Raw genomic sequence first — 26,444 nt, 5'->3', positions numbered from 1 at the left:
CAAAAGGATTTTTTACCAGCTGAGATAATTTTGTTTTGTATGTCCTCTACCAGATTTACGTCATTAAGTGTGAGAGCAAAATCACATCTGACATATAGAATTTTTCACTTTCTTAAGTCATAGCACCATTTTTTCCCCCAATACATTACAATTGAGTACATTTTTCTAGTTCACAATGCTTTCCAATATCTTATCATGTATATAAAACAAGAGCAGTGTTTCATTGTGATTCTTTGTCTGTCATGAAAAATTACTTGGGCATGGTGGTCTTTTTATCTGTAGCATTCTTTTTCTCCTTTTTTTTTTTTTTGAAAAAAGTTTTATTTATTTTTGACTCTCCTGAGTCTTTATTGCTGCATATGGGCTTTGTGCAGTTGCAATGAGCTGGGGCTACTCTTTAGTTGCGGGGTGTGGGCTTCTAATTTTGGTGGCTTCTCTTGTTGAGGGGCATGGGCTCTAGAGGGTGGGCTCAGTAGTTGTGGTGCATGGGCTTAGTTGCCCTGCGGATGTGGAGTCTCGCCAGGCAGGAGATCAAACCCATGTCTCCTGCACTGGCAGGCATATTTTCAACCACTGCACCACCAGGAAGTCCTCTTCTTGTCATTTTTAATCTACTTCATTAATACAGTGATCATCATGTGGTACAATGAATCCTTAACCAACATTCAGCACCTATATGTTTATAAAAGAATTTCTCATTATTAGTTTTACTGTCATTTTCATGACATGCAAACTCACTTCTTAATTTTCCTCTTTCTGATATCATACTACATACTACCTTGCACGTGTGTGTCTGTGTGCTCAGTCACTCAGTCATGTCTGACTCTTTGCGACTCATGGACGGTAGCCCACCAGGCTCCTCTGCCCATGGGATTCTTCAGGCAAGAATACTGGAGCAGGTAGACATTCCCTTCTCCAGGGGAACTTCCCCAGCCAGAGAAGGAATGCAGGTCTCCTGCATCTTTAATGACTGAGCCACCAGCAAAGACCACTTTGCACATGAGCTTGCACTTATGCATCAGATCCACACTTCTGGCAGCCTGAATCTCACAATTGTTCCCTCTGAACCTGTAGTTCAAGGAGTTTGCTCAGATTAATATCCTGCCTACCCACAACCCCACCTCAGCCATTTCTTCCATAGCTGTACCCAGTTGTAATTTTGCAGAACTCACCTGAGCAGACAACTCCTGCATCCTCCTTATGCCTGCAGTTCTGCCGCCCCCAGCCATGGGAACGGCACTGAGAAATGCGAGATTCTTTTCCATTACAGTTCACCTCATCCAGCCAGATGGGCCCTGATCCTTCCCCAAAATGAGCAGAACCCGTGGCATTAATGGCCACACCGCAGCCCAGCTGCCTGCACACCACGTGGGCATCATCCAGGTCCCAGCTGTCATCACAGATGGTGCCCCAGGAGCCCTCGTGATAGACCTCTATCCTCCCAGCACAACGCCCACCTCCATTTACCAGGCGGAGTTGTCCACTCCCTGAAAGAGTAAATGAAACAGTGATTAATGCGTTTTTGAGGATTTGGAGATCATTCTCATAGTTTGGCCACCGATTCTCACCTATGCAAGGAACACCATTTTCTTCCAAAACAACAGAGCTTTTCGGATCCGAAGATGATGAATTGCATGGATATAGTGTCTGACTCCGGTTTCCTGAAAGCACCAAACATTATCCATCACAAAAGATACAAAAGGATGGAGTGAAGAGAGGAGGTCAGTTGGTGTGTTAGATGGATGAACTCAGGACAAACATAGCTTTAGAGAAAGCTGTCTGGGTCAACCAGGCTAAGAATGAATCAGATCCTCTGAGAAGGCACATGTGTGCCTGTGCTGAGTTACTTCAGTTGTGACTGACTCTCTGTGACCCCATGGGCTGTGCCCACTAGGCTCCTCATCCATGGGATTCTCCAGGCAAGAATAGTGGAGTGGGTTGCCATGCCTTCCTCCAGGGGATCTTCCTAACCCAGGGAAAACCTGTGTCTCTTATGTCTCCTGCATTGGCAGCTGGGTTCTTCACCACTGGCACCACCTGGGAAGCCTGAGAAGTTACATGGTAAGTCCTAAATGCACTTCCCTGATGGCTCAGATGGTAATGAATCTGCCCGCAAGGCAGGAGACGTGGGTTCAATCCCTTGGTCAGGAAGATCCTCTGGAGAAGGGAATGGCTACCCACTCCAGTATTCTTGTCTGGAGATTCTCACGGACAGAGGAGCCTGGTGAGCAAAGTCCATGGGGTTGCAAAGAGTCAGACACGACTGAGCAACTGACCCCCACACATAAGCTCTATGTAACTATGAGGTCCATGAAAATCAAGTTTACTTTCCCACTAAAAAGACAAATGAAGTTAATATTCTGGTACACTTCTCATAATCTCTTAGAGTAGATCATTTCCTTTTACTTCCATTCTTTGCTATAGGTACATCTGCTCCTTTTTTGGAAGTATAGTTGATTAACAATGTTGTTAATTCCTGTTATACAGCAAAGTGATTCGGTTATACATACATACATATATATATATATATATATATACACACACACACATTCTTTTTTTAATACTCTTTTCCATCGTGGTTTATCATACGGCATTTTTTATTGGAGTATAATTGCTTTTTAATGTTGTGTTAGTTTCTGCTGTACAATAACATGAATCAGCTGTAAGTATACATATATCCCCTCCCTCTTGAGTTTCCCTCCCACAACCCCCATCCCACCCCTCTAGGTCATCACAGAGCAATGAACTGAGCTCTCTGTGTTAAACAGTATCTTCCCAGTAGCTAACTCTTTTACACATGGAAGTGTATATTCATCAATGTTTCTCTCTCAGTTCGTCCCACTCTTTCCTTCGCCTGCTTATACCCACTCTTAAGGCACATCACCATGGGGGAGGCTCCTCATTGGATGCCCTTTATTCTCTTACCTGAGCAGATTACAGAGGCCACTTGCCCTTCAGGACACAGTGATGCACCCAGAACAGTTACAGGACAATCACCCATGTGCTGTTCTGTCCCAGTGCAGTGGAACATGTGTCTCCAGAGCTGCCCACTTCCTTTCCCAAAAGGTGCTCTTCCTGGGATAGAAGCAGCAACTCCACATTGAAGCTGCTGGCACAAAACGTGAGCATCTTCCATGTCCCAGTGAGAGTTGCAGAGAGATCCCCACGTCCCAAGAATCTTGACCTCCACTCTTCCTTCACACGGGGTATTGCCACCCACCAAGCGAACTTCTGTATATCCTGGAAGGAGACAGGGCTTTAACAAGATGTCTGTGACTACCTAACCCTACCCTCTTCACAATATGGGGACAAAATGAACATGTTGTCTGGGTCTCACTTGAGCAGACTACTCCAATGTCCTTGCTGTGGCTACACGTCCCATCCTGGCGGGGTGCAACGGGGCAGAGTGAAAGATGGGACTCGTTGCCCTCACACTGGAATTCTTCAGCCCAGATCTCTCCGTTTCCTTCTCCAAAATGAGCTCCCCCCAGGATGGAGACAACGTTGCCACACTCTAATTCCCTGCACAGCACGTTGGCCGATTCCAGAGAGAAGTCAGAATCACAGATGGTGCCCCAAGTGTCGCCATGTTTCACTTCAACACGACCGGAGCAGGGAATGTCCCCTCCAACAAGTCTGGGTTCCCTGTGGGCTGAAAAATAATATTTTGGTGAGAGAGAACATGATTCCAAGATCTTCCCTCCTGATGGGAGTAAGGCAGGGAGTCAAAAGTGAGAAAGGGAAGCGATTTATTCCTCTTGGATTTTCTGCCTGCAGTTGGGCTTAACAATTTCCAGACCTCCCCATCCTTCACTGGACCACCCTATCAGATAATTCAGGAACTTTGCCTCCTAGAACCCATAATTTCTGGAGCATGATTACTCTATCCTTTCAGTATTTTGCCTGTATTATCCATCTTGTTGGAGCCCACAGATAATGTGTGTTCATTCTGGCTACATTTTAGCACTATATGCACCCATTGCAATCTGGAGTCTGCCCCAACCATTTCAAGTGCTTCTAGGTAAAGACTTTTAATATATCTACTTCTTATTTCCAAAATGAAAAACAGACCTCTTCTTTGATATCTGTCACACTTGATACATGAGATACTCTTTTTCCCCTGTTTTTTCCTCCTTCCTGCCTGACGGTGCTTTATCAGAACCTGTCACATATTCCCCAATCAAAGTTCTGTCCTCAGCTTTCTCATCTCCTCAGTGAACATTTTCTCTCAGCTGCCAGTAAATATGTTTTCATTTATACATTTCTCTTTAAATTTATACTCATAAGCAGATCTATTTGGACATCTGGAACTTAAGGTGTTCCAAATTGAATGAATTATGCACTGACAAGGCCACCATAGTCTTTGTTCAATTAATGGTACCCAGGATCAAATTAGAATCACCTGAAATTGAACCCCTGTGTTTATCTCCTCAGAAATAATGGTAATAATGATAGCAATGAAGATTAAGTGAACACCTACTGCTGCTGCTGCTGCTGCTGCTAAGTCGCTTCAGTCGTGTCCGACTCTGTGCGACCCCATAGATAGCAGCCCACCAGGCTCCGCCATCCCTGGGTTTCTCCAGGCAAGAACACTGGAGTGGGTTGCCATTTCCTTCTCCAATGCATGAAAGTGAAAAGTGAAAGTGAAGTCGCTCAGTCGTGTCCGACTCTTAGTGACCCCATGGACTGCAGCCTACCAGGCTCCTCTGTCCATGGGATTTTCCAGGCAAGAGTACTGGAGTGGGGTGCTAATGGACTATATATGTATATTTGTATGTGGCATTTTGGGCTTCCCTGGAGGCTCAGTGGTAAAGAATCCACCTGGAGACCCAGCAGCAGACCCAGTTTCGATCCCTGGATCGGAAAGATTCCCTGGAGAAGGAAACGGCAAGCCACTCCAGTATTCTGCCTGAGAAATCCCATGGACAGAGGAGTCTAGCAGGCTACAGTCCATAGGGTTGTAAAGAGTCAGACACAACTTAGCAACTAAACAATGACAACAAATATGGCATCTTAGTATTTATTTAGCAATCATTATTTCATCCTCATTATTGCCTTAGGGTATAGTTATTACAGACAAGGAAACTAAAATGCAGAGAAGTGAAGTAATTTGCTAAGGTCACACAGCAGGTTAATGAAGGGACAGGGTTTGAAGCCAGGCAGTATACTAGAGAGCCTAGACTCTTGACCCTCACAATACACTGCACATGTGGAAGCCCCCTGTACCTGTTGACTGACTCTCTAGCATATTTTTTCTCCATACTTATTGCCACTACTTTGATGTAATTTGTCACCATACGTCATGTAGACTTTTGCAATAGCTTCCAAAGTGGTCTCCTTGCTTCTAAGTCCTCTTTCCAATAAATTTATGTCATGACCACAAATATCAAATTTCAAATATTTTCACACAATTTCTGTCTTCAAGAGAAGTCAATGTTTCTTTACTGTGTACACAATAATTCATCTTTTCAACAATTATTATTAAGCACTTACAATGTTTTGAGGAGTTGACTCATTGGAAAAGACCCTAATGCTTGGTAGGATTGGGGGCAGGAGGAGAAGGGGACGACAGAGGATGAGATGGTTGGATGGCATCACTGACTCGATGGACATGGGTTTGGGTAGACTCTGGCAGTTGGTGATGGACAGAGAGGACTGGCGTGCTGCAATTCATGGGGTTGCAAAGAGTCGGACACGACTAAGCGACTGAACTGAACTGTACAATATTTTAGGCATTTGGATGGGCTAAAAAATCTATCACAGAGTTCAGTTTATCAGTAAGGAATGATAATTCTAATACTAATAATAATAATTAAAACCATAGTAGCTAACATACATTGATCACTTGCTGTGCGATTCCCATGAATGAGTAGATATCATTACCACCATTTTTTTTTCTTTTTTGAGGAAATTGTAGCAGAAAACTTTGGCAGCTTCCCCAATAGCACTCATCTATTCAAATTAAGGAGACATAATAAGCATTATTTTAGCATACTTGAAAAAACTCTATGATGTCATTTTAAAAGCCTTAACATATATTACTCTGCCAATCATACTTGTTACCCAGCCTAAAGATGCTTTTTCAAGCTTCTGTGTCTCTGCAGACACTTTTTGCTCTACTTATATTTCCCAAACTTGTGTTTGGGGGACAAAGTTACTTCTTTTCAAGGATGCTCAATTTTTCACTTATTTCTCTCTCCTTCAAGAACACATAATTTAGTAGAGGATATACATGCTCAAATAATGAGTCCAAAACTAGATACATGTTTTAGATACAAAACTAAGGAAGGAGTTATCAATTCTATTTGGGCCTTTGTAAGAAAACTATAAAGAGTACCATAAATCTGAACTGAGTTTTGAAAAAAAGATGAGAAGTTTGCCAAGTAAATGATATGTGATATGGCATTTAAAGAATACAGTCACGAGACAGGATGATCTAATTGAGGGATTATGAATAACTTAGTATGGCTGGATTTTAAAAGGTAAAAAAAGACACACCAGCTATAAAGCTGAAGAAATGAAGCTCAGGTTTTAAGGGCATGCTTCACTAGGTTGAGAGCCACTCATCAAGATAAGTAAGAGCTTCTTTCAACATTTGTTGTTCAGTCGCTAAGTTGTGTCCAACTCTTGGCAACTTGGAGGTAATTCAAGTTACACGGAAGATACAAAGTGTTTCCTTTAATTCATCTTAAGAGAGGAAAGAAAGAAGAGGCATATGGAATCGGGCTTTCTAAAAGGCATAAGTCTTTTAGAAATGCCTGCTGGTAAATATGAATAATCCTTTTTTTTTAATATCGCTAATTCTTAAGATCCCTTGACATTACTATCAGCATGACACAGATATACCATCAGCCCTTGCCAATTTCCTAAAATGTTCTAGATCTGATGATATTCTCTATTATAGCAGTATAGAATAACTCAACTGTGCAAAAATTTCACCACTTATCCATTCAATATGTTTGGAGCAAGTTCCATCCAAATTTGAGTTGAATAACATGTTGCTTTCTAAACAGAGCTAAGACTTTACAGCAAATAATGCCTCTACAACACAGTGACTGGAGTTGAGTTTAATCTTGTTGAATCATTAGTTGAGCATGAAATTACTCTAAGATATCATTAACTCTTATTCATATGATTCTATTCCACTCTTGGACAGACCTAAATCTTTGGATAAAAACAGTTTCTTAGATTTTTTTCTTTTAACCTCTTCCTCTCTCTAGACTGATCTCGAGCAAATAAAACACACCCAATGAAAAACAACTTCCCCCTCAAAAAAGCAAAACAAATAGATATCCTCTTATTTCTTTTGTCCTAAAATATTTGAGTCCAAGGCAAAAGAGAAATCCTTCTTCCAAAAGTGAATTGGAGACTCCATCCTGAGCTTTATTTCGTAAGTCTGCTAGTAACACATTAGTCTATACCATAGAATGGCTTCCTTATACCATTTACTCTGAGTACGCAATTAGAATATGGATAATTTACTACTTTAGGGGATTTTTTTTTCCTGTTAAGCCTATGACTGCATTTTTTAAAATTTATTTTTAATTGAAGTATAATTGCTTTCAACATTGTGTTAGTTTCTGTGGTACACAACATGAATCAGCTATAAGTATATACATACATACATATATATATATATATATATACACACACACACACATATATACATATATATATATATCCCCTCCCTCTTGAACCTTCCTCCCTCTCCACCCCCCCATTCCCACCCCTCCAAGTCAACACAGAGCACTGGGCTGAGTTCCCTGTGCTATACAGCAGCTTCCCATCAGCTATCTATTTTATACATGGTAGTGTATACATGTTAATGTTACTTTCTCAATTCATCCCACCCTCTCCTTCACACCCTGTGTCCACAAGTCCATTCTCCACATCTGTGCTATGAGTGCATTTTAACATAAAAGCCATTAACTGAATTTTTGTGCCTGGATTTAGCCCTTTTAATCAATAAATTAAACTTTCCCTGACATCAGTAACTGAATCTATGTTTATTTCTTTCTGAAGAAATGAAGAACAAATATAAGAAAAAATTAGAGGTATTTCCTTTTGTTTGGTAATAGATACAATACAGTTTAAAGAAGCACTAATGCCATGAAATTAAAAGATGCTTACTCCTTGGAAGGAAGGTTATGACCAACCTAGATAGCATATTGAAAAACAGAGACATTACTCTGCCAACGAAGGTCTGTCTAGTCAAGGCTATGGTTTTTCCAGTGGTCATGTATGGTTGTGAGAGTTGGACTATTACGAAAGCTGAGCATCGAAGAATTGATGCTTTTGAACTGTGGTGTTGGAGAAGACTCTTGAGAGTCCCTTGGACTGCAAGAAGATCCAACCAGTCCATCCTAAAGGAGATCAGTCCTGGGTGTTCATTGGAAGGACTGATGTTGAAGCTGAAACTCCAATACTTTGGCCATCTCATGCGAAGAGTTGACTCATTGGAAAAGACCCTAATGTTGGGAAGGATTGGGGGTGGGAGGAGAAGGGGACAACAGAGGATGAGATGGTTGGATGGCATTACTGACTCGATGGACATGGGTTTGGGTAAACTCCAGGAGTTGGTGATGGACAGGGAGGCCTGGCATGCTGTGATTCATGGGGTCGCAAAGAGTCGGACACGACTGAGCGACTGAACTGAACTGAATTGAATGTGTTTTCATCATTTAATCCTTTCCAGACTCCGAAAAAGTATAGCTCATTCTAATCCCAAAATTATCTTTCAGATTTTAGTAAAATAAAACAAAATTCAGATGAATCATTTATTACATTCAGAAGTCCTCTACAGCACCTATACAGTCATCACAAACAAAATGTCTGGGATTCAAACCAATTTTGTGCCCAAAACTCTTAGACCTCTTTGTAGCTAGCTTGTCTAAACTACAAGTCAGGGGTAAACAATTGCTTTGTCTTTCTAGTCTTCCTGCTTTACTGAATTTTTCTGGCCCCTATCAACCACAATGCCTTATGCTTTATAAAAGTCTAAGAATTTAAACAGACTATGGAATTTGTAGTTTGAACTTGACAGACACAGAGATGGTATTTCCATAATTTTTTTCCTGAAAATCTTCTGAAAGAATCAAGTAAATCAGGAAATAAAATTACAAACTCTATTTCTAGAAAAACAAGGACAGAGCTAAAGTCTTGGCCCCAAAATTAGTAGAAGGGTTTCCAAATGCTACAGAAATATAACAAGAGAGTTTACAAAAGAAAGCAAAGTGCACATATGGCAGATAGCAAACAAAAATATGATTTTGTAAAGGGAGGGAACCCATGTTAAGTTGCAAATTTATGCTATTTTGGATTTTTATTATATGCAGCTAAATAGAATCTTGGGCTTCCCTGGTGGCTCAGACAGTTAAGAATCTGCCTGTAATGCAGGAGACCTAGGTTCAATCCCTGGATCAGGAAGATCTGCTGGAGAACGAAATGGAAACCCACTCCAATATTCTTGTCTGGGAAAGCCCATGGACAGAGGAGCCTGGCAAGCTACAGTCCATTGAATCGCAAGAGTCAGACATGACCTAGCAACTAAACCACCAATAGAATCCTATATAATTCAGAATGGGTTATCACAAATAAGGTACTCTAGTAATAAAACCTAAATTTTGGATGTGGTTGAAGAGAATTCATGGGTATAATATACTAATGACGTAGATATTGTAGGCTGGAAAGATAATAAGTATTGTTATCCATGGTAAAATATCTGGACAAATGTCACACTGCAAAGAAAATTATATGCTCACTAAAGATGAAAAATGGATAACATACTGGGAAAGGTGTAAAAAAGGGAAAGTATATAAAAAAAGAAAAAAATAAGAGGGTTGACACGGCATGAATCCTCCTTGCCACTTTTAACATTTAAGAAAGAGATGAGCTCAGACTATAAGTCAGTAGACTACAAGAAAAAATGGAAGGAAAAATACTAATTTTGTGAGGGAGACATCCTCTGCCTGCAGCTACTGTGTGCACGCTAAGTCACATCAGTTGTGTCTGACTCCATGACCCCATGGACCATAGCCCCTCAGGCTCCTCTGTCCATGGGATTCTCCAGACAAGAATACTGGAGACAGTTGCCATGCCCTCCTCCAGGGGATCTTCTGGACCCAGGGATAGAATATGAGTTTCCTGCATCTCCTGCATTGCAAGCTGATTATTTACTGCTGAGCCACCAGGAAAGCTGCCTACAGCTATTTGATATAGCTAATTGAGAGTCCTATAATTTGAAACTTACAGAACTAAAAAAAAAAAAAAACTTAAGTATCCTGTCCCCTAAATTAAGGTGGTGATAAAACTGCAGATTTAGCAGAAAATAAAATTGATGCTCTGCATATAAAGACAATGAGCCTACCAGCAAAGACAGGATTTAGGTCTCTCCTTCCCTCTCAAACCCATGGTTTCAAATGACCTTAGGGCAGTGGCTAATAAATTGAGAGGAAGGGTCTGATCACAGGATAGATCAAAATATATAACTTATTCTTTGATGGTGGTTACTTTCACATAACATTGGGTTAAAGCAAATAGGGTAGAAATCTACTAAGTTTGAAGAGAATATTTTGCTGATTTTGAGGGTGACTGATATCAGTTAATGAATACTCAACCCTAAAGCAACCCAAAGGTCCCTAAATCAGTATCAGCATGAAGTGGGTTGTGAAAGGTGTGCAGCCTCTGGATGGATATACTCTCGAAACTGAGCACAGAACTGACGATGAAAACAATGCACTAAGAAGTACTGCTCTGAGAAGAGCACCTGGGCACATGAAAGACAGAACACAGAGAGCAGCTTCTCAGAGGGCAGAACCTGGTCTAACTGATTGGCTCCGCAACACACTCCCTCACCTGCAGGGCAACTCATTGTTCTTGTCCAGTTGTTGTTTAGTTGTTAAACCATGTCCGATTCTTTGTGACCCCATGGACTCTAGCCACCAGGTTCCTCTGTCCATGAGATTTCCCTGGCAGAATAGTAGAGTGGGTTGCCATTTCCTTCTCCAGGGGATCGTCCCAACCCAGGGATTGAACCTCTGTGTCCTGCATTGGTAGGCATATTCTTTACCTACCACTGAGCCACTAGGGAAGCCCTCTTGTCTAGTAGGATATGATAATTACTTTGGAAGAACAGCTCTAGGTGTTTCTTGGTGAACAGCTCTAGGTGTTTCTTGGTGAACGCCTTGTTGTTAAAAAGGCATCACTTATCAACAAGTGATTAACATAAAATGCTAGGGATTGTCCATAAGACTAGCCAATCACAGACCACTTTTGAGTTTTTTAAAGAGGTTGCATGAAATACACAAAAATGTTCAGAGGGCATAGCCAAGATGACAGAGGAGGAAGATCCTGAGTCATCTCTTCCCATGAGCACACCAAAGTGACAACTGCTTATGAGAAAGACCAAAATCTAGCAGAGAAGATCTTCTACAACTAAAGGTAAAAAGAAAGAACCACAACAAGACAAGCAGGAGGGGCAGGGCACAGTACAGTCAAGACCCATAGACCCAGGTAAGCGACCACCAAATAAGAAGATAATTGCAGTTGCAGAGGTTCTCCCCAAGGATCAAGGAATTCCCCAACCAGTGGTCCTGCACCAGGTAGATAAGCCCCCAGGACGCTTGACTTTGAAAGCCAGCAGTGCTTACTTTTGGGAGAGCCAGGGGGCTGTGGGAAATAGAGTCTTCACGCTTAAAGGGCACACACAAAATCCCACACAGTCTGGGACCCAGGGCAGAAGTAGTCACTTTGAAAGAGACCTGGGCCAGACCCACCTGCTGATCTTGGAAAACCTTCTGGAGAGGCGGGATGTGATGGAACTCACCCTGGGGACCCAGATACTGGCAGCAGCCATTTTGGGGAGCTCCTTCTACCACGAAGACACTGGTGTTAGAAAAAGTCATTTTGGAATCCTCCCTTTAGTTATTTAGCACCAAGACCCAGACCCAGTCACCAGCCTGTCAGTACCAGAACTGGGACACCTGAGGCCAAGAAACTAAACAGGCAGGGACGCACACCCCCACCACTGTCCTCATCAGCTGCCTGGAGACTCCCTGAGCCCACAGACACCCTGGGACATGGCCCTGCCCACCAGAGGGCCAGGACTCAGCCCCACATACCAGGAAACTGGCACTAGCACAAGGACCCTCAGGGACCTGCAGCCAGAGCTCCAGCTTCAACCCCCATACCCCAGTGAGCTGACTCTGTCTGCCACTGGACTGGCACTAGCCCCAGGACATGGCTTCAAGCACCAGTAGGTGAACACAAACCCTAAGATCCCTTGGGCGTTGGCCCTATCAACAAGCAGGTGGACACTAACCCTGAGGCATGTTGGACTTCTCAGCCAGCTGCCCCAGGAACCAGCTCTGCTCATCAGCAGGCTTTCACTAGATCTGGGGACACTGGCTCCCCAACACTCACTGTAGAACAGCACTAGCTCTGAAACACCCATGGTCTCTGCAACCAGCTACCCCATGATCCAGTCCCACCAAGCAGTGACTGGCAGCTTTTGCACAAGGCCAGGTCTAGCAAACAACCAAACTAGGGGCCAGCCATGCCTAATAGAACACTGACAGTAGTCAGCCAACCACAATAGAAGGACTTGTGCTGTCAACGCATGGGGCAAACTAGAGCATATAGCTATGGTAACCAGAGGGGAGTATGCTGCTGGGAGCATAGAACATTTCCCATAGAAGGTAATTTCTCCAAAGTTGGGAAATGTCACCAACCTACCAGCTACATAGAACTGAAAACAGCAAATCAGGCAAAATGAGGCAACAGAGGAACATGTTCCAAACAAGGAGCAAAACAAAACCCCAGAAGAAGAACTAGTAAAGTTCAGATAGGCAATCTCAGTTCAGTACAGTTCAGCCACTCAGTCATGTCCAACAATTTGCAAGCCCATGGACTACAGCACATCAAGCTTCCCTGTCCATCACCAACTCCTGGAGCTTGCTCAAACTCATGTCCATTCAGTTGGTGATGCCATCCAACCATCTCATCCTCTGTCGTCCCCTTCTCCCGCCTTCAATCTTTTCCAGCATCAGGGTCTTTTCAAATGAGTCAGTTCTTCGCATCAGGTGGCCAAGGTATGGGATTTCAGCTTCAGCATCAGTCTTTCCAATGACTATCCAGGACTGATTTGCTTTAGGATGAACTGGTTGGATCTCCTTGCAGTCCAAGGGACTCTCAAGAGTCTTTTCCCAAAACCACGGTTGAAAAGCATCAACTCTTCAGCCCTCAGCTTTCTTTATAGTCCAACTCTCACATCCATACATGACTACTGGAAAAACCATAGCCTTGACTAGATGGACCTTTGTTGGCAAAGTAATGTCTCTGCTTTTTAATATGCTGTCTAGGTTGGTCATAGCTTTTCTTCCAAGGAGCAAGCATCTTTTAATTTCATGGCTGCAGTCACCATCTGCAATGATTTTGGAGCCCAAGAAAAGAAAGTCTCTCACTGTTTCCACTGTTTCCCCATCTATTTGCCATGAAGTGATGGGACCAGATGCCATGATCTTAGTTTTCTGAACGTTGAGCTTTAAGCCAACTTTTTCACTCTCCTCTTTCTCTTTCATCAAGAGGCTCTTTAGTTCTTCTTCACTTTCTGCCATAAAGGTGGTGTCATCTGCCTATCTGAGTTTATTGATATTTCTCCCAGCAATCTTGATTCGAGCTTGGGCTTCATCCAGCCCAGCGTTTCTCATAATGTACACTGCATAGAAGTTAAATAAGGAGGGTGACAATATACAGCCTTGATGTACTCCTTTCCCTATTTGGACCCAGTCTGTTGTTCCATGTCCAGCTCTAACTGTTGCTTCTTGACCTTCATACAGATTTCTGAAGAGGCAGGTCAGATGGTCTGGTATTTCCATCCTTTGAAGAATTTTCCAGAGTTTGTTTTGATCCACACAGTCAAAGGCTTTGGCATAGTCAATGAAGCAGAAATAGATGTTTTTCTGGAACTCTCTTGCTTTTTCAATGATCCAACAGATGTTGGCAATTTGATCTCTGGTTCCTCTGCCCTTTCTAAATCCAGCTTGAACATCTGGAGGTTCACAGTTCACGTACTGTTGAAGCCTGGCTTGGAGAATTTTGAGCATTACTTTGCTAGTGTGTGAGATGAGTGCAATTGTGTGGTAGTTTGAACATTCTTTGACATTGCCCTTCTTTGGAATTGGAATGAAAACTGAAATTTTCCAGTCCTGTGGCCCCTGTTGAGTTTTCCAAATTTGCTGGCATATTGAGTCCAGCACTTCCACAGCATCATCTTTTAGGATTTGAAATAGCTCACCTGGAATTCCATCACCTCTACTAGTTTTGTTCATAGTAATGCTTCCTAAGGCCCACTTAACCTCACATTTCAGGATGTCTGGCTCTAGGTGAGCGATCACACCATCATGGTTAACTGGATCATGAAGATCTTTTTTGTACAGTTCTGTGTATTCTTGCCACCTCTTCTTAATATCTTCTGCTTCTGTTAGGTCCATACCATTTCTGTCTTTATTGTGCCCATCTTTGCATGAAATGTTCTATTGGTATCTCTAGATTTCTTGAAGAGATCTCTAGTCTTTCCCATTCTATTGTTTATATAGATTTTATAATATCTTCATATAGATTTTATAATATCTTCATATATATATGTAGATTGTATATAGGCAATTTACCTGATATCATACGCAATGGTGAAAAAGCTGAATGCGTTTTCTCTAAGATCAGGAACAAGGCAAGGATGCCCACTCTTGCTATTTTTATTTGACATAATATCTAAAGTTCTATCCACAGCAATTTAGACAAGGGGAAGAAATAGAAGGAATCCAAACTAGAAAGGAAGAAGTAATGTTGTCACTGTTTGCAGACAAGATGACACTGTGCATAGAAAATCCTAAGTCACTACCAAAAAATTACTAGAGTTCATCAGTGAATTCAGTGAAGTTGCAGGATACAGAATGAATATACAGAAATCTGTTGCCTTTCTATATATTAACAATGAGCTATCAGAAAGAGAAATTAAGGAAACAGTTCCATTTACCATCACATCAAAAGGGCTTCCCAGGTGGCGTTAGTTGAAAAGAATCCACCTGCCAATGCAGGAAACACAAGAGGCACAGTTTTGATCTTGGATCAGGAAGATCCCCTGGAGTAGGGAATGGCAACCCACTCCAGTATTCTTGCCTGGAAAATTCCATGAACGTAGGAGCCTGGCAGGGTACAGTCCATGGGGCCACAAAGAATCAGAATGACTGAACAACTGAGCATATACATGCATACATACATACATACAAAAAGAATAGCATACCTAGGAATAAACTTATCTAAGGAGGCAAGAGCCCTGTACTCTGAAAACTGTAAGACACTGATGAAAGAAATTGAAGATGACTCAAAAGGATGGAAAGATATACTTTGTTCTTAGACTGGAAGAATCAATTTGGTTAAATATGGTTAAAATGACCATACTCCCAAGTCAATCTACAGATTCAGTGCAATCCCTATCAAATTACTGATGGCATTTTTTACAGAATTAAGCAATAAATTTTAAATTTGTATGGAAGTACAACAGATCCCAAATAGCCAAAACAATCTTGAGAAAGAAGAATAGAGCTGGAAGAATCTGGCTGTCTAACTTCAGACTATACTACAAAGCTACAGCCATCAAAACAGCATGGTACTGAGACAAAAACAGACACAGAGATTAACGGAACAGGATAGAAAGCCCAGAAATAAACCCACACACTAATGGCCAATTAATCTATCACAAGGGAGACAACAATATACAATGGAGAAAAGATAGTCTCTTAAATAAGTACTGCTGGGAAAACTGGACAGCTCCATGTAAAAAAAATGAAATTGGAATGCAACTCCTTTACAGGTTGATTGAAAGTCTTACCTGAGCAAGTAACTTTGGCTTCATCATAGTGTTCACAACTAAGACCACCCCATTGCCAGTTCTTGCAGTCCCAGATAGAAGTTTCATTTCCATTGCAGTTGCTTAAAAACAGCCATGTGTTTGTTGCCTGAATTTTGGAATAAACTTGATAGGATGTTTTGAGTGCAGATCCACATCCCAGCTGCTTGCAAACCACATCAGCTTCTTTCAGTCCCCACCTTCTGTCACACACTTTCCCTACCAGTTTTTGAATTTCCACCTCCACTGTCCCAGCACAACGGCTACCTCCACCTTTGAGTCTCAGTTCGAGATCTGATCCATCTGCAAAAGAAACATAAACTTAGGCCACAGATACATATGGAGGTTAGCTACCATAGGGTATATTTTTCAATCTTGTTCCTTCTCAGATACTGAGACACTAGAAATTCTGGCTTACCTACTTCCTGGCTTTTAGAAGAGCAACATAGACCATGAGCAGCATCTTCCCTGGGTTGGGAAGATCCCCTGGAGAAGGAAGTGGCAACCCACTCCAGTACTCTTGACTGGAAAATCCCATGGACATAGCAGCCTGGTAAGCTATGGTCCATGGGGTCGCAAAGAGTTGGACATGACTGAGCGACTTCACTTTCTTTCTTTTCTTTCTTTTCTATAGACCATGAATTTGGTTAGAAATCGGGCTATAGTTTCAAAACTTGTAGATTTAGAATTTGAAGTGTGGTCCCTAATAGCAGTTGAAACAATTTTTATAGAAAATAGAGACAGACAACCCTCCAAACTAGTCAAATAAAGAATGTGTTAAAGATTCTTCATACCTAAAATGAATTCCCAACAAGGAAATCATTAGCTAGTTCTCTCTCTCTCACCTATTCCTACTCCTAAAGAACACAGATCCTTCCTTCTCTGTTTTTCTTGTTTTAACATACCAGAACAGGTCACACCAGCATCTTCATTATGATTGCAGTAATGCTTTCCCCATTCGTGATGTCTGCACTGCCAGATAGCAGATTCATGTCCTTGGCAGGAAACACTGTCAAGCCAAATGTGTCCAGTTCCCTCACTAGCATTGACTCTACCAATGGCAGTGATAGCAGTCGGACATCCCAATTGCTGACACGCTACAGCAGCATCATCACTGTCCCAGCCATCATCACACACTGTCCCCCATTCTCCTTGGAATCTCACTTCTAATCTTCCTGAACACTTGGTGACTCCATCTACCAGTCTCAGGCTCAGGTCAGCTCCCTCTGTAAGAGGGAAACAAAACCAGTCAGTGATAAAGAAACAAGCATGAGGATGCTCTAAACAGCTCTACCTGAGATGAGATAAGGAAAGGGTGGGGGGGGGGGACATAAGCAGAGACAGAGAAAATAATGATATATTCCTACTGAAAATCATTAAAGATGAAAGTAGGAGCAGATCAGGCAAGAAGACAGTGTTAGTGGGAACCTGAGGTACAGCACAGGGAGCTCAAATCGATGCTCTGTGATGACCTGGAGGGCTGGGATGAAGATGAGAGTGGGAGGGAGGCTCAAGAGGGAGGGGATATATGTATACATACAGCTGATTCACTTTGTTGTGCATCAGAAACTAGCACAAGATTGTAAAACAATTATACTCCAATTTAAAAGTAAGAAGACAGGATTTTTTATGAATTAGGAGTTTGTGACTAGCAGATGCAAACCATTTTATATCAAATGGGTAAATAGCAACATCTTACTGTATAGCACAGAGAACTATATTCAATATCTTATAATAAATCATAACAGAAAAGATCAATCAATCAATTAAGAAAAAAGACAGGATTTTTCACTGTAGAGAGCAGGCATTACAGGAAGAGTTTCTACCAGGAGGCCAAAGAACTGAAATTAATCTAGAGATCTGCTTGTTTAAACACCACAGATGTTTTTTTTTTTTCCCCTGTTAAATATATACTTTCAGATGCCTGGGTGCTTTTATATATATATATACACATATTTGCTGCAACACTCACTTTTGGCTCTGACTGCATTACCTACCCAGACTATTTGGCTTGTATTACCATACCTGACCCCTTTCTGACAATGTCCATAGTTTAAAAGCAATGCAAAGAGAGAAGGGACATCATCATTACTCCTTTCACTTTCCCCCAATCAACACTCCTCAAAGACTAGCACTTGATTCTGAGTAATATCCTATAATAAATAAATTGGGTTTTTCCTCTGACACTTTTAGTTGTTTTTTTTTTTTTTTGTCACAGTGCTATTTATTGTGATTCCTCAGCATGTATAAAACACACTGAGAAGAAACATGCTGATTGGAGACCTGAGTAAAGGTATTTTTTCTGCCCCAAATCCCTTTCACTTTCTTCAGCTAACAAAACCCATCTTTTCTGTAGGAATCCCATTATTTGTGGTTCAGACTGCACATGATCACATTGTTCAACAAGAAAAAAGCCAACTTGGGAATTCCCTGGTAGTCCAGTGGTTAGGACTGTGAGCTTCCACTGCACGGGGCCTAGGTTTGATCCTTGGTCAGAGAACTCAGATCCCCACAAGACACATAGCGTGGTTAAAAAAAAAAAAAAAGCAATTCGAGAAATAAAAGAAGAGCCAGAACCTTGATGATATTGTTTAAGTGCTGAATCCAGTCATGGATGGAGCCAATTGTACCTCCTGGATTTCCCAGTTTTCTGAGTCAGTATTCCCTTATTTTAAAGCTAGTTTGAATTGAATTTCCTTCATTTGAAAAAAAAAAAAACCTGATGAATACAAGAACATTTTTACCCTGGTTATAATTTCCTAAATATCCCTTGGGGTTCAAGACTTACTAGGTCTTCAAATGAGGCATTCAATTGAAGAAAGGAGAGTGACATTTTTGTACACACAAAACCATGCCCCAGACCTTAATCAAGGATGGAATGTGGAAGTCCCTAGACAGACACAATGCCTGCTCACAGTGTAGTATTAGCATAAATGAGGTTTTAATAGACAACCAGTTGTTTAAATCATTTGATTCTGTGAATTTGAACTAATATTTTGGGGAAGGGTGGGTCAATGTGGCTAAAGAGGAGGCTTTTATAGGTAGAGGATAATAGTAGGGGTGACTTTCTTCTAAAACATCCAGAAAATAACATTTTCTAGTTAACCTGGTTTCTTTTCCTTCCTTTTTTTGGAGGGGTGAGGGAGTAGACTATTCTCTGAATACTTCCTTCTATCCTCATAACTTGGATCTCAATTTCATAGCTCATCCTTCCTCCCTAAACTATTTATCCTAATTTCAGTGAATGGTAAAAAAAAAAAAAAATTCCTCACGGGCTTCCCCATGGCTCAGTGGTAAAGAATTTGCAGGAGACTCAGGTTCTGTCTCTGGGTTTGAAGATCCCCTGGAGAAGGAAAGGGCAACCCACTCCAGTTTTCTTGCCTGAAGAATTCCATAGACAGAGGAACCTGATGGGCTACAGTCCATGCAGGTACAAAAGAGTCGGACACAACTAAGTGACTGAAAAATAACAACAACAACAAAAAAAAACCCCACAAGTATCAGAACTGCATCCTGAAATTGGTAATAATGAGGCAATAAAAGAAGCAGACTTTTGTCATTGTAGTTTTCATTTGCATTTCTCTAATAATTAGTGACATTGAGCATCTTTTCATGTACTTCTTGGTCATCTGTATGTTGTACAGGAGAAAATAACACAACATTGTAAAGCAACTATACTCCAATAAAAAAAATCTTTGTAATAGTAAGAGGGAAAAAAAAGAAGCACACTTCATTATGTTTTTAAGAGTTCAGGCCTTTGAGACTTTTACCCCCATTTTCGTCCTCTCTGAGAGAACGGAACAAACCCGGAGCAGTCCTTACCTAAGCAAATCACTCCAGCGTCTTCAGCGTGATCACAGTTGTGCTTTCCCCATCCTTCGTGTCTGCAGTTCCAGAGAGCTGACTCATTTCCATGGCATACCAAATCATCAAACCAGATTGGCCCAGACCCTTCTCCAAAATTAGCTGAGCCAGAGAAACTGACAGCACTTCCGCATCCAAGCTGTTTACAAACCACAGAAGCGTGATCCAAGTTGAAGTTATCGTCACACACTGTTCCCCACTGGTCCTGGAATTTGATCTCTATTCTTCCTGAGCACCGGTTTCCTCCGTTCATCAGCCTCATCTCCAAATCAGATCCATCTAGAGCACAGAAAAGGCCAGAATTCAGAAGTGATATTTATTCTGAAGTGATCTTAGAGAATAGTATTCCTCTGGTCTCTTGAGACTTGATGCTGTCCTTAAAAACAATGCCTCGTTGTAGATGCTGCCCCAGTTCACATATTGAAAGATTTTAATCTTTGAAAACTAACTAATCATCTGTATCAACTGACCCAAAAAGAAAATCTTTTATGGATTAAAATTTGTTTGTGTTTTGTTTCCCTCTATTACTAAGACATAGCAAACATGTCTATGTAGAAATAAAGAAATTTGACCCAAAGTATTTACTTTAAAAAAAACTAGAAAGGGACAAAATTTGTTCATACAAAATAGTAAAAGTGAAAAACATTCTTTGAACAGTTAAAATTTTTATTTTAATCTTTCCTTATTACAATCAGCTTAGAGCATGAATAATTGCCTGAAATTGAACTTGAAATCAGAACATAGGAAAATGCAAAAATATATATATATAAATGCAAAAGTGTGCATAATAGCTTGCAAAAGCGGTAAACCAAAACATCAAAAAATTAAGGAAAAATTAATCAAAAGAATTGATTTCTTACTGATTTTCTTTCTGAATCAAAGCTTTCTTTTCCCTCCTCAAAACATCTGCTACCATTTTTAGCAAAGAACAGCTTTTTTGTAAAGAAAATTCCCTGTATACATTGCCCTTAGATTTTTCTATGAGGACTAAAATATCTGAGAAAAAGGATTTGAGATGAAATTTGGAGACAGCTAAAACCAGAAACTGTGGTTGAACAAAATGTTTAGAAGTTCTTTTTTGAAAAAAAAAAAATTCAATTTCAAAAGCTCTGAACTCCAGACAAGGATCTCCACTTATTATGGAAAATAATAATAATAATAGCTCACAATTAAAATATGCTGTTCCAAATGTATTACATATGCTATCTTTAGTCTTCACAACAACATTAAGCCTTATGTGTTACTACCACTATCCCTGGTTCACGGATAAGCAAATTGAGGTTAAATTATTGACAGAGGGTCCAACACCTAGAAAATAGTAGAAGGAGAATGTAAAGAAAAAAGCAGTCTAGTATCAAAGTCTACCCTCTTTACTATTATGCATGTGATCATAACAGAATTTCCAAGAAGTAGATGCTGAGAGAATTGAGCATTGATCAGGGTGGAGAATCTCAGAAATATGGACTCTGAAACCTTAGATATATGAACTTGGAAACCTCATGAAACTCGTGAGTCCCTGACTACTCATCCCTTGCTATTATGCACCAGTTGAAGCTTTAGGTGTATAAAGTTCATAAACTAAATTTGATTGACATCATCCTTATATAAAGGATCCTTATGCAAAGGTATGAAAAACAGAACACAGGAGATAAAAGTACTACACTGAGGTGTTAGCTTAAATAGTCAACACCATTAACAGCAATAATTATAGTAAGAGCCTGGCAAGATTTATTATGATTTTTAACTTCACTGTAGATGCTTGAGGTAGCTCTTACAATTATTATTTCTTATCTTTCCCTGCAAAATGATTAACAATGAAAGACAAGAAGAAAAGAAAGACGAGAAAGGAAGAGGAGGAGAACAGAAAGAGAAGGAAGAAGAAAGAGAAATGAGTTGTCTAGGTAATGAGAAGCAGTGAGCCATGAGGAAACTAATGCTAATTTTCAGCACCTATGACCTACCTGTCAGTGTACCAGTAGCTTTACATGTGTTATATTGTTGACTACTTAGAAGCTGAAGTTTAGAAAGATCTATGACTTATTCAAAATAATAGCATTAAGGAGCAGTTGAGGAGTTTTCTAGATACTAGTTACTCCCATGACACCACAGCGCCTGCGTAAAGACTGTTGCTGTTGTTTAGTCACTAGGTTGTGTCCGACTCTTTGTGTCCCCATGGACTGTAGCCCGCTAGACTTCTCTGTCCATGGGATTTCCCAGGCAAGAATACTGTAGTGGGTTGCCATTTCCTTCTCCAGGGGAACTTCCCGAGGGATCAAATCCATGTCTCTTGCATTGGCAGGAAGCTTCTTTACCACTAAGCCACCAGGGAAGCCTGGATAGATTAATCCTTCCTGAAATCAGTCTTATGGAGGAGATGGTCTCTAACAGAAAGGCTGGACGGTGAGAGGATTGCCTAAAGTTCAATGATATGAGCAAAGAGAAATTGGAAGCCCAGGAATCTGAACTGGGTCAGAAACATGACCTTGGGTTTTGTCTGCAGAAAGGTCTGAGTTATCATAATAGCAAGTGAGATGAAACTTATGAAATATTTTATAAATTAAAACTACCATGTAAATGAAATGAATAGCATTGCACAGTGGAAAAAGCAATTCTACTTTGCAAAATAACCTTCCTCCAACAAAACAGATTAGTGCTAGGAGTATTTACTTCTTGACTTGGTAAATTGATTATCAGTTAATGGGCAAAAGGGTCATGATTTATGAGCCAATACACAAAAGCAGCATTTTATGGGGAAAGGGGACAAGGAATCAAGTTAGATATGATTTAGGAAATGGCAACCCACTCCAGTATTCTTTCCTAGAAAATTCCATGGACAGAGGAGCCTGGCAGGCTGCAGTCCATGGGGTCATGAAGAGTCAGACATGATTAAGTAACTGAGCACAGAATGTTACAGTAGGATTACTTAATATAAAATTGAAGCTAATCACTTCCTCATCGACTGTGGTATTCAGAATCTCTTTTGATTTTTTTTTAATATGGGTCTTGTCATACATTTTCTGGTCTTTAACAATGAATTGGGTCCTTTTCATACCTGGATTATTTTATGCCTAGATTACTTACAGAAAACTGGCCTTTTCATTTTTAACCCATCTATAAGATTTTTTCCCACCAAGCATTTCATGTCAAGGTTTGACTTACACAAGTCTTACCTGAGCAGGTGACTCCTACATCCTGTTGGTGAGTACAGTTATGCTTTCCCCACCCCTCATGTTTGCAGTCCCAGAGAGCTGATTCATTGCCTTGACAAGACACATGATCCATCCAAATTCGCCCAGTGCCTGCACTGGAATTGGTCCATCCTGTGGCCTTGATGACAGTCGGACATCCCAGCTGCTTACAAACAACGGAGACGGCCGCCAAGTCCCAGCCGTTGTTACACACAGTTCCCCACTCTTCCTGGATTTTCACCTCCACTCTCCCAGAACACTTGGTTTTACCAGCTGCCAGCCTCAGCTCCTTGTCTGTTCCCCCTGGAACAGGTAAAGGTAGCAATTGGTCAAGATCCCAAAGGAAGTAAAATGATTATTCCTTAGATTACTTATTTATTTTTCAAAGCCAGCTTTGAGAAACATTTCTGAACCTATGGTACAGTAGGAAGCTGTCATTTCATAGGAATTCAAAACCAAACAGCAGTGTCACAGACTTCAAATGAAGCCATGAAACAGAAGCAGTAAAGTTGGGTAATTCAATACTATATGGTGTCTTTATTTTATGGCTGAGATTCTTTATAACATCAATGTATATAATCCTATGGATAGTTTACTATAAAAATAAGATATTACAAAATTTTATAGGGGTAAGCTATGTAAGTTTCTCCAAAATCCTAAGATCAGTGGAAAGAAGGCTAATAGTTAAAATCAAAGACTGATTATCAGGAATTCAGTACCTATTTCACACACATATGCAAAATACCATGCATTCTTTTCTTAATTAATTTTTAAATTTTAATTGGAGGCTAATTACTTTACACTATTGTGGTCGTTTTTGCCATACATCGATATGAATCAGCCATGGGTGTACATGTGTCCCCCCATCCTGAAACCGCCTCCCACCTCCCTCCCCACCCCATCCCTCTGGGTTGTCCCTGAGCACTGGTTTTGAGTTCCCTGCTTCATCATCGAACTTGCACTGGTCATCTATTTTACAGATGGAAATGCCATAAATTCTTAAAATGCTAGTTGAAATCTAACTGAACTTAGCTACCCAAATGGAAATTGAAATGGAGATATTTTCCTATTATCTTCTACCATAAAAAAATCCCCTCTCCCCTACTCCTCCCAGGGGTCTTAGCTACTGCCTTGTGATTATTTTAGCTAACATAGGAACCTGTGGTTCCTGATATATATCTGGCTTCCCTGAATACATTTTAAGATAAATTTTGGCATTTGAATTTTCAAAGTGCTCCTAAAATTCCCTCATCCCAACAGTTCTGACATTTCTCCTCTTCTGTATTGTTCCCTATTTTTAGTTAGACATTACTTCAGATCTTTAAGGAATATGCATTTTTCCAATGAGCATTTATTAAAAAAAAAAAAAAAAAGCTGTGCTAACATTTTGGGCAAGCAGTGTCACATTGTTAAGTACTCATTTTGTGCTTTTAATATCCTGATCCTTCAAAACACCATGAAGCTTGCTTTTAGATGCTATTTACCCTTCAGGAGAATGATTTGCTTGTCAGTGATTCTCATCACAGTGGGCAAAGATTGTGAGTAAATTTCACAAAGTACTCACCAAGAGCACTGGTGACCAAACAGGCACAGAGAACTGAGACCACAGCAAGAGTGAAGGGACCAAAGTGGACAGAAAACGTTTTAAAGCCTGTGGAAAGAAGAAAGAGAAGGTAAAAGTATAGTCTTTCCAACCAAAGAGGCTTTAGAGCTGGCACGTGGTTTCAGAGGTTTGAAATTAACAAAGAATGTCAAACCAAGGCAGAAAACCCTCCTCCTAAATGGCAAGGCAGGCAGGCAGGCAGGAAAAATTCATATCCAAGATCATACAGCAACAGTGAAGTAGCTTTCAAAATGTCCATGGTTATAGGCAACCTAGAAGTGAGGGATTAGAAGAGAGTTGGGGATGCAAAAAAAATTGCAAGAGTTGAGTCTTAACACCTGGAAAACAGAAAAGACGTTGATGAAACTTTGAAGTAGGCACTTCTCTCTTTGGGCACAGAACAATGTTCAACCTCTGATATTCTCATCTCCAAGACTACCTGATCCACATTATTCAATGGAAAGTTCCATGAGGAAATAAATTATACCAATAATGTTCACCAGCTTCACCAGTACCTGGCACAGTGCCTGCTAAATACTAGTTGAACACTACACTGAAGGAAACAGTAACAAAGATTATATTTGAAAGTCCCCACTATTGGACTTTGTGGGCTTCCCAGGTGACACAGCTATAAAAGATCTGCCTGCCAATGCAGAAGACACAGATTTGATCCCTGGGTCGGGAAGATCCCCTGGAGAAGGCAATGGCACCCCACTCCAGTACTCTTGCCTGGAAAATCCCATAGACAGAGAAGCCTGGAGGGCTACAGTCCATGGGGTCGCAAAGAGTCGGACACCGCTGAGCGACCAAGCATGCACACATACACGCCATTGGATCTTATCTCCAAAAATAGCCTAAAATGCTCTATCACTCTCACTTCTCCTTCTTACTCTCATCCTCTGGTAATTTTAAAGTAAAAACGCTATGACACAGAACTGCGCACTTATTACCTATGCTTTCATATGGTATGCTTTCAAGTTTAAAAGCTTGAAAAAAAAGTAAGAATGCTAAATGAATTTAATGCATCCACATAAATCACGAAGTAGATTTTAACACTCAGGGGTGTCTAAATGCCCTCTAGGGAATCAACTTTTATTAATATGCATTTCTACTTGCTCTATCCTTTCTAACAACTATTCATTTTATACTCAATATAATTCAGTTAATTTTAGTTCTTTATGTAGCTGTACTTCAGTGGTTTTACAGAGTTGATGCCAAATCTAATCCTTATTTCATACATTCAATTTTGAACCTATGGAAGATACAAGGTACTTCTTAATAGGCTTCTTGCTCTTTCCCATAACTTACACTCCTGATGCCCATCATTATTAAATCAGATCCACTGACTGTCAGAATATTACTATACTCCATTAAAGAGTAGACAAAACAAATGAGAAGCTTTACCAGCAGATCCAGAGTAGTCATGTAGTACCATTCTGAGTTTGTCCATTCCAAAGTTTTATGATGCTTAAATCTTCTTGTATTATTCCCTTGGAATGGTCCCTTGAAGAAGAGGACCACTAAGAATTCTAAAAATCATTTCACTTCCACAAAAAAAAAAAAAAAGAAGGACTTTATAATGGAGGTGGAGTCAACCAGAAAAGGGAAGTAATTAAAAGAGAGAGGTTCCTTCTTGTCCTCATGTTTTCTTCCATTTGGGACATGAAACAAAGAAAACTGAGAAACATTCACTACAGATTTACAAAAATTAAATGGGAAATATTAACTCAGATACGGTTGTCTTTGAACACAAAATTTCTGCACTCTGTTTTGGATGAATATATTAGAAACAAAAATAGTAATTGTTTTGAGATGAAATTATGTCAAAAAAAAAGCTAAGGTAAGGGACTTCCCTGGTGGTCCAGTGGTTAAGAGTCCACCTGCC

General features: G+C 40.5%; 1 protein-coding gene across 4 annotated transcripts in view; it reads right to left on the bottom strand.

The window, feature by feature from the left end:
• Positions 1–26,108, bottom strand: part of CD163 (CD163 molecule) — a 117,783-nt gene extending 91,675 nt beyond the window's left edge. For all 4 annotated transcript variants that reach the window (XM_081587962.1, XM_081587964.1, XM_081587965.1 and 1 more), the window contains exons 1-10: positions 25,964–26,108; positions 24,521–24,607; positions 22,939–23,259; positions 19,727–20,047; positions 16,810–17,130; positions 15,887–16,207; positions 3,338–3,652; positions 2,926–3,240; positions 1,569–1,661; positions 1,173–1,487 (exon numbers count right to left, since the gene is read on the bottom strand). In XM_081587962.1, the coding sequence (XP_081444088.1) occupies positions 1,173–1,487; positions 1,569–1,661; positions 2,926–3,240; positions 3,338–3,652; positions 15,887–16,207; positions 16,810–17,130; positions 19,727–20,047; positions 22,939–23,259; positions 24,521–24,607; positions 25,964–26,009 (2,455 nt within the window). In that variant the 5' untranslated portion in view covers positions 26,010–26,108. The remainder of the gene's footprint in view (positions 1–1,172; positions 1,488–1,568; positions 1,662–2,925; positions 3,241–3,337; positions 3,653–15,886; positions 16,208–16,809; positions 17,131–19,726; positions 20,048–22,938; positions 23,260–24,520; positions 24,608–25,963) is intronic.
• Positions 26,109–26,444: the final 336 nt, after the last annotated feature.

This window comes from Giraffa tippelskirchi, chromosome 4, assembly GCF_054371585.1.
Source record: "Giraffa tippelskirchi isolate mGirTip1 chromosome 4, T2T-mGirTip1v1.2.pri, whole genome shotgun sequence".
NCBI classification, from domain to species: domain Eukaryota; kingdom Metazoa; phylum Chordata; class Mammalia; order Artiodactyla; family Giraffidae; genus Giraffa; species Giraffa tippelskirchi.
The sequence above is the reverse complement of the archived record's forward strand: the minus strand, read 5'-3'. Positions and strand labels throughout refer to the sequence as shown.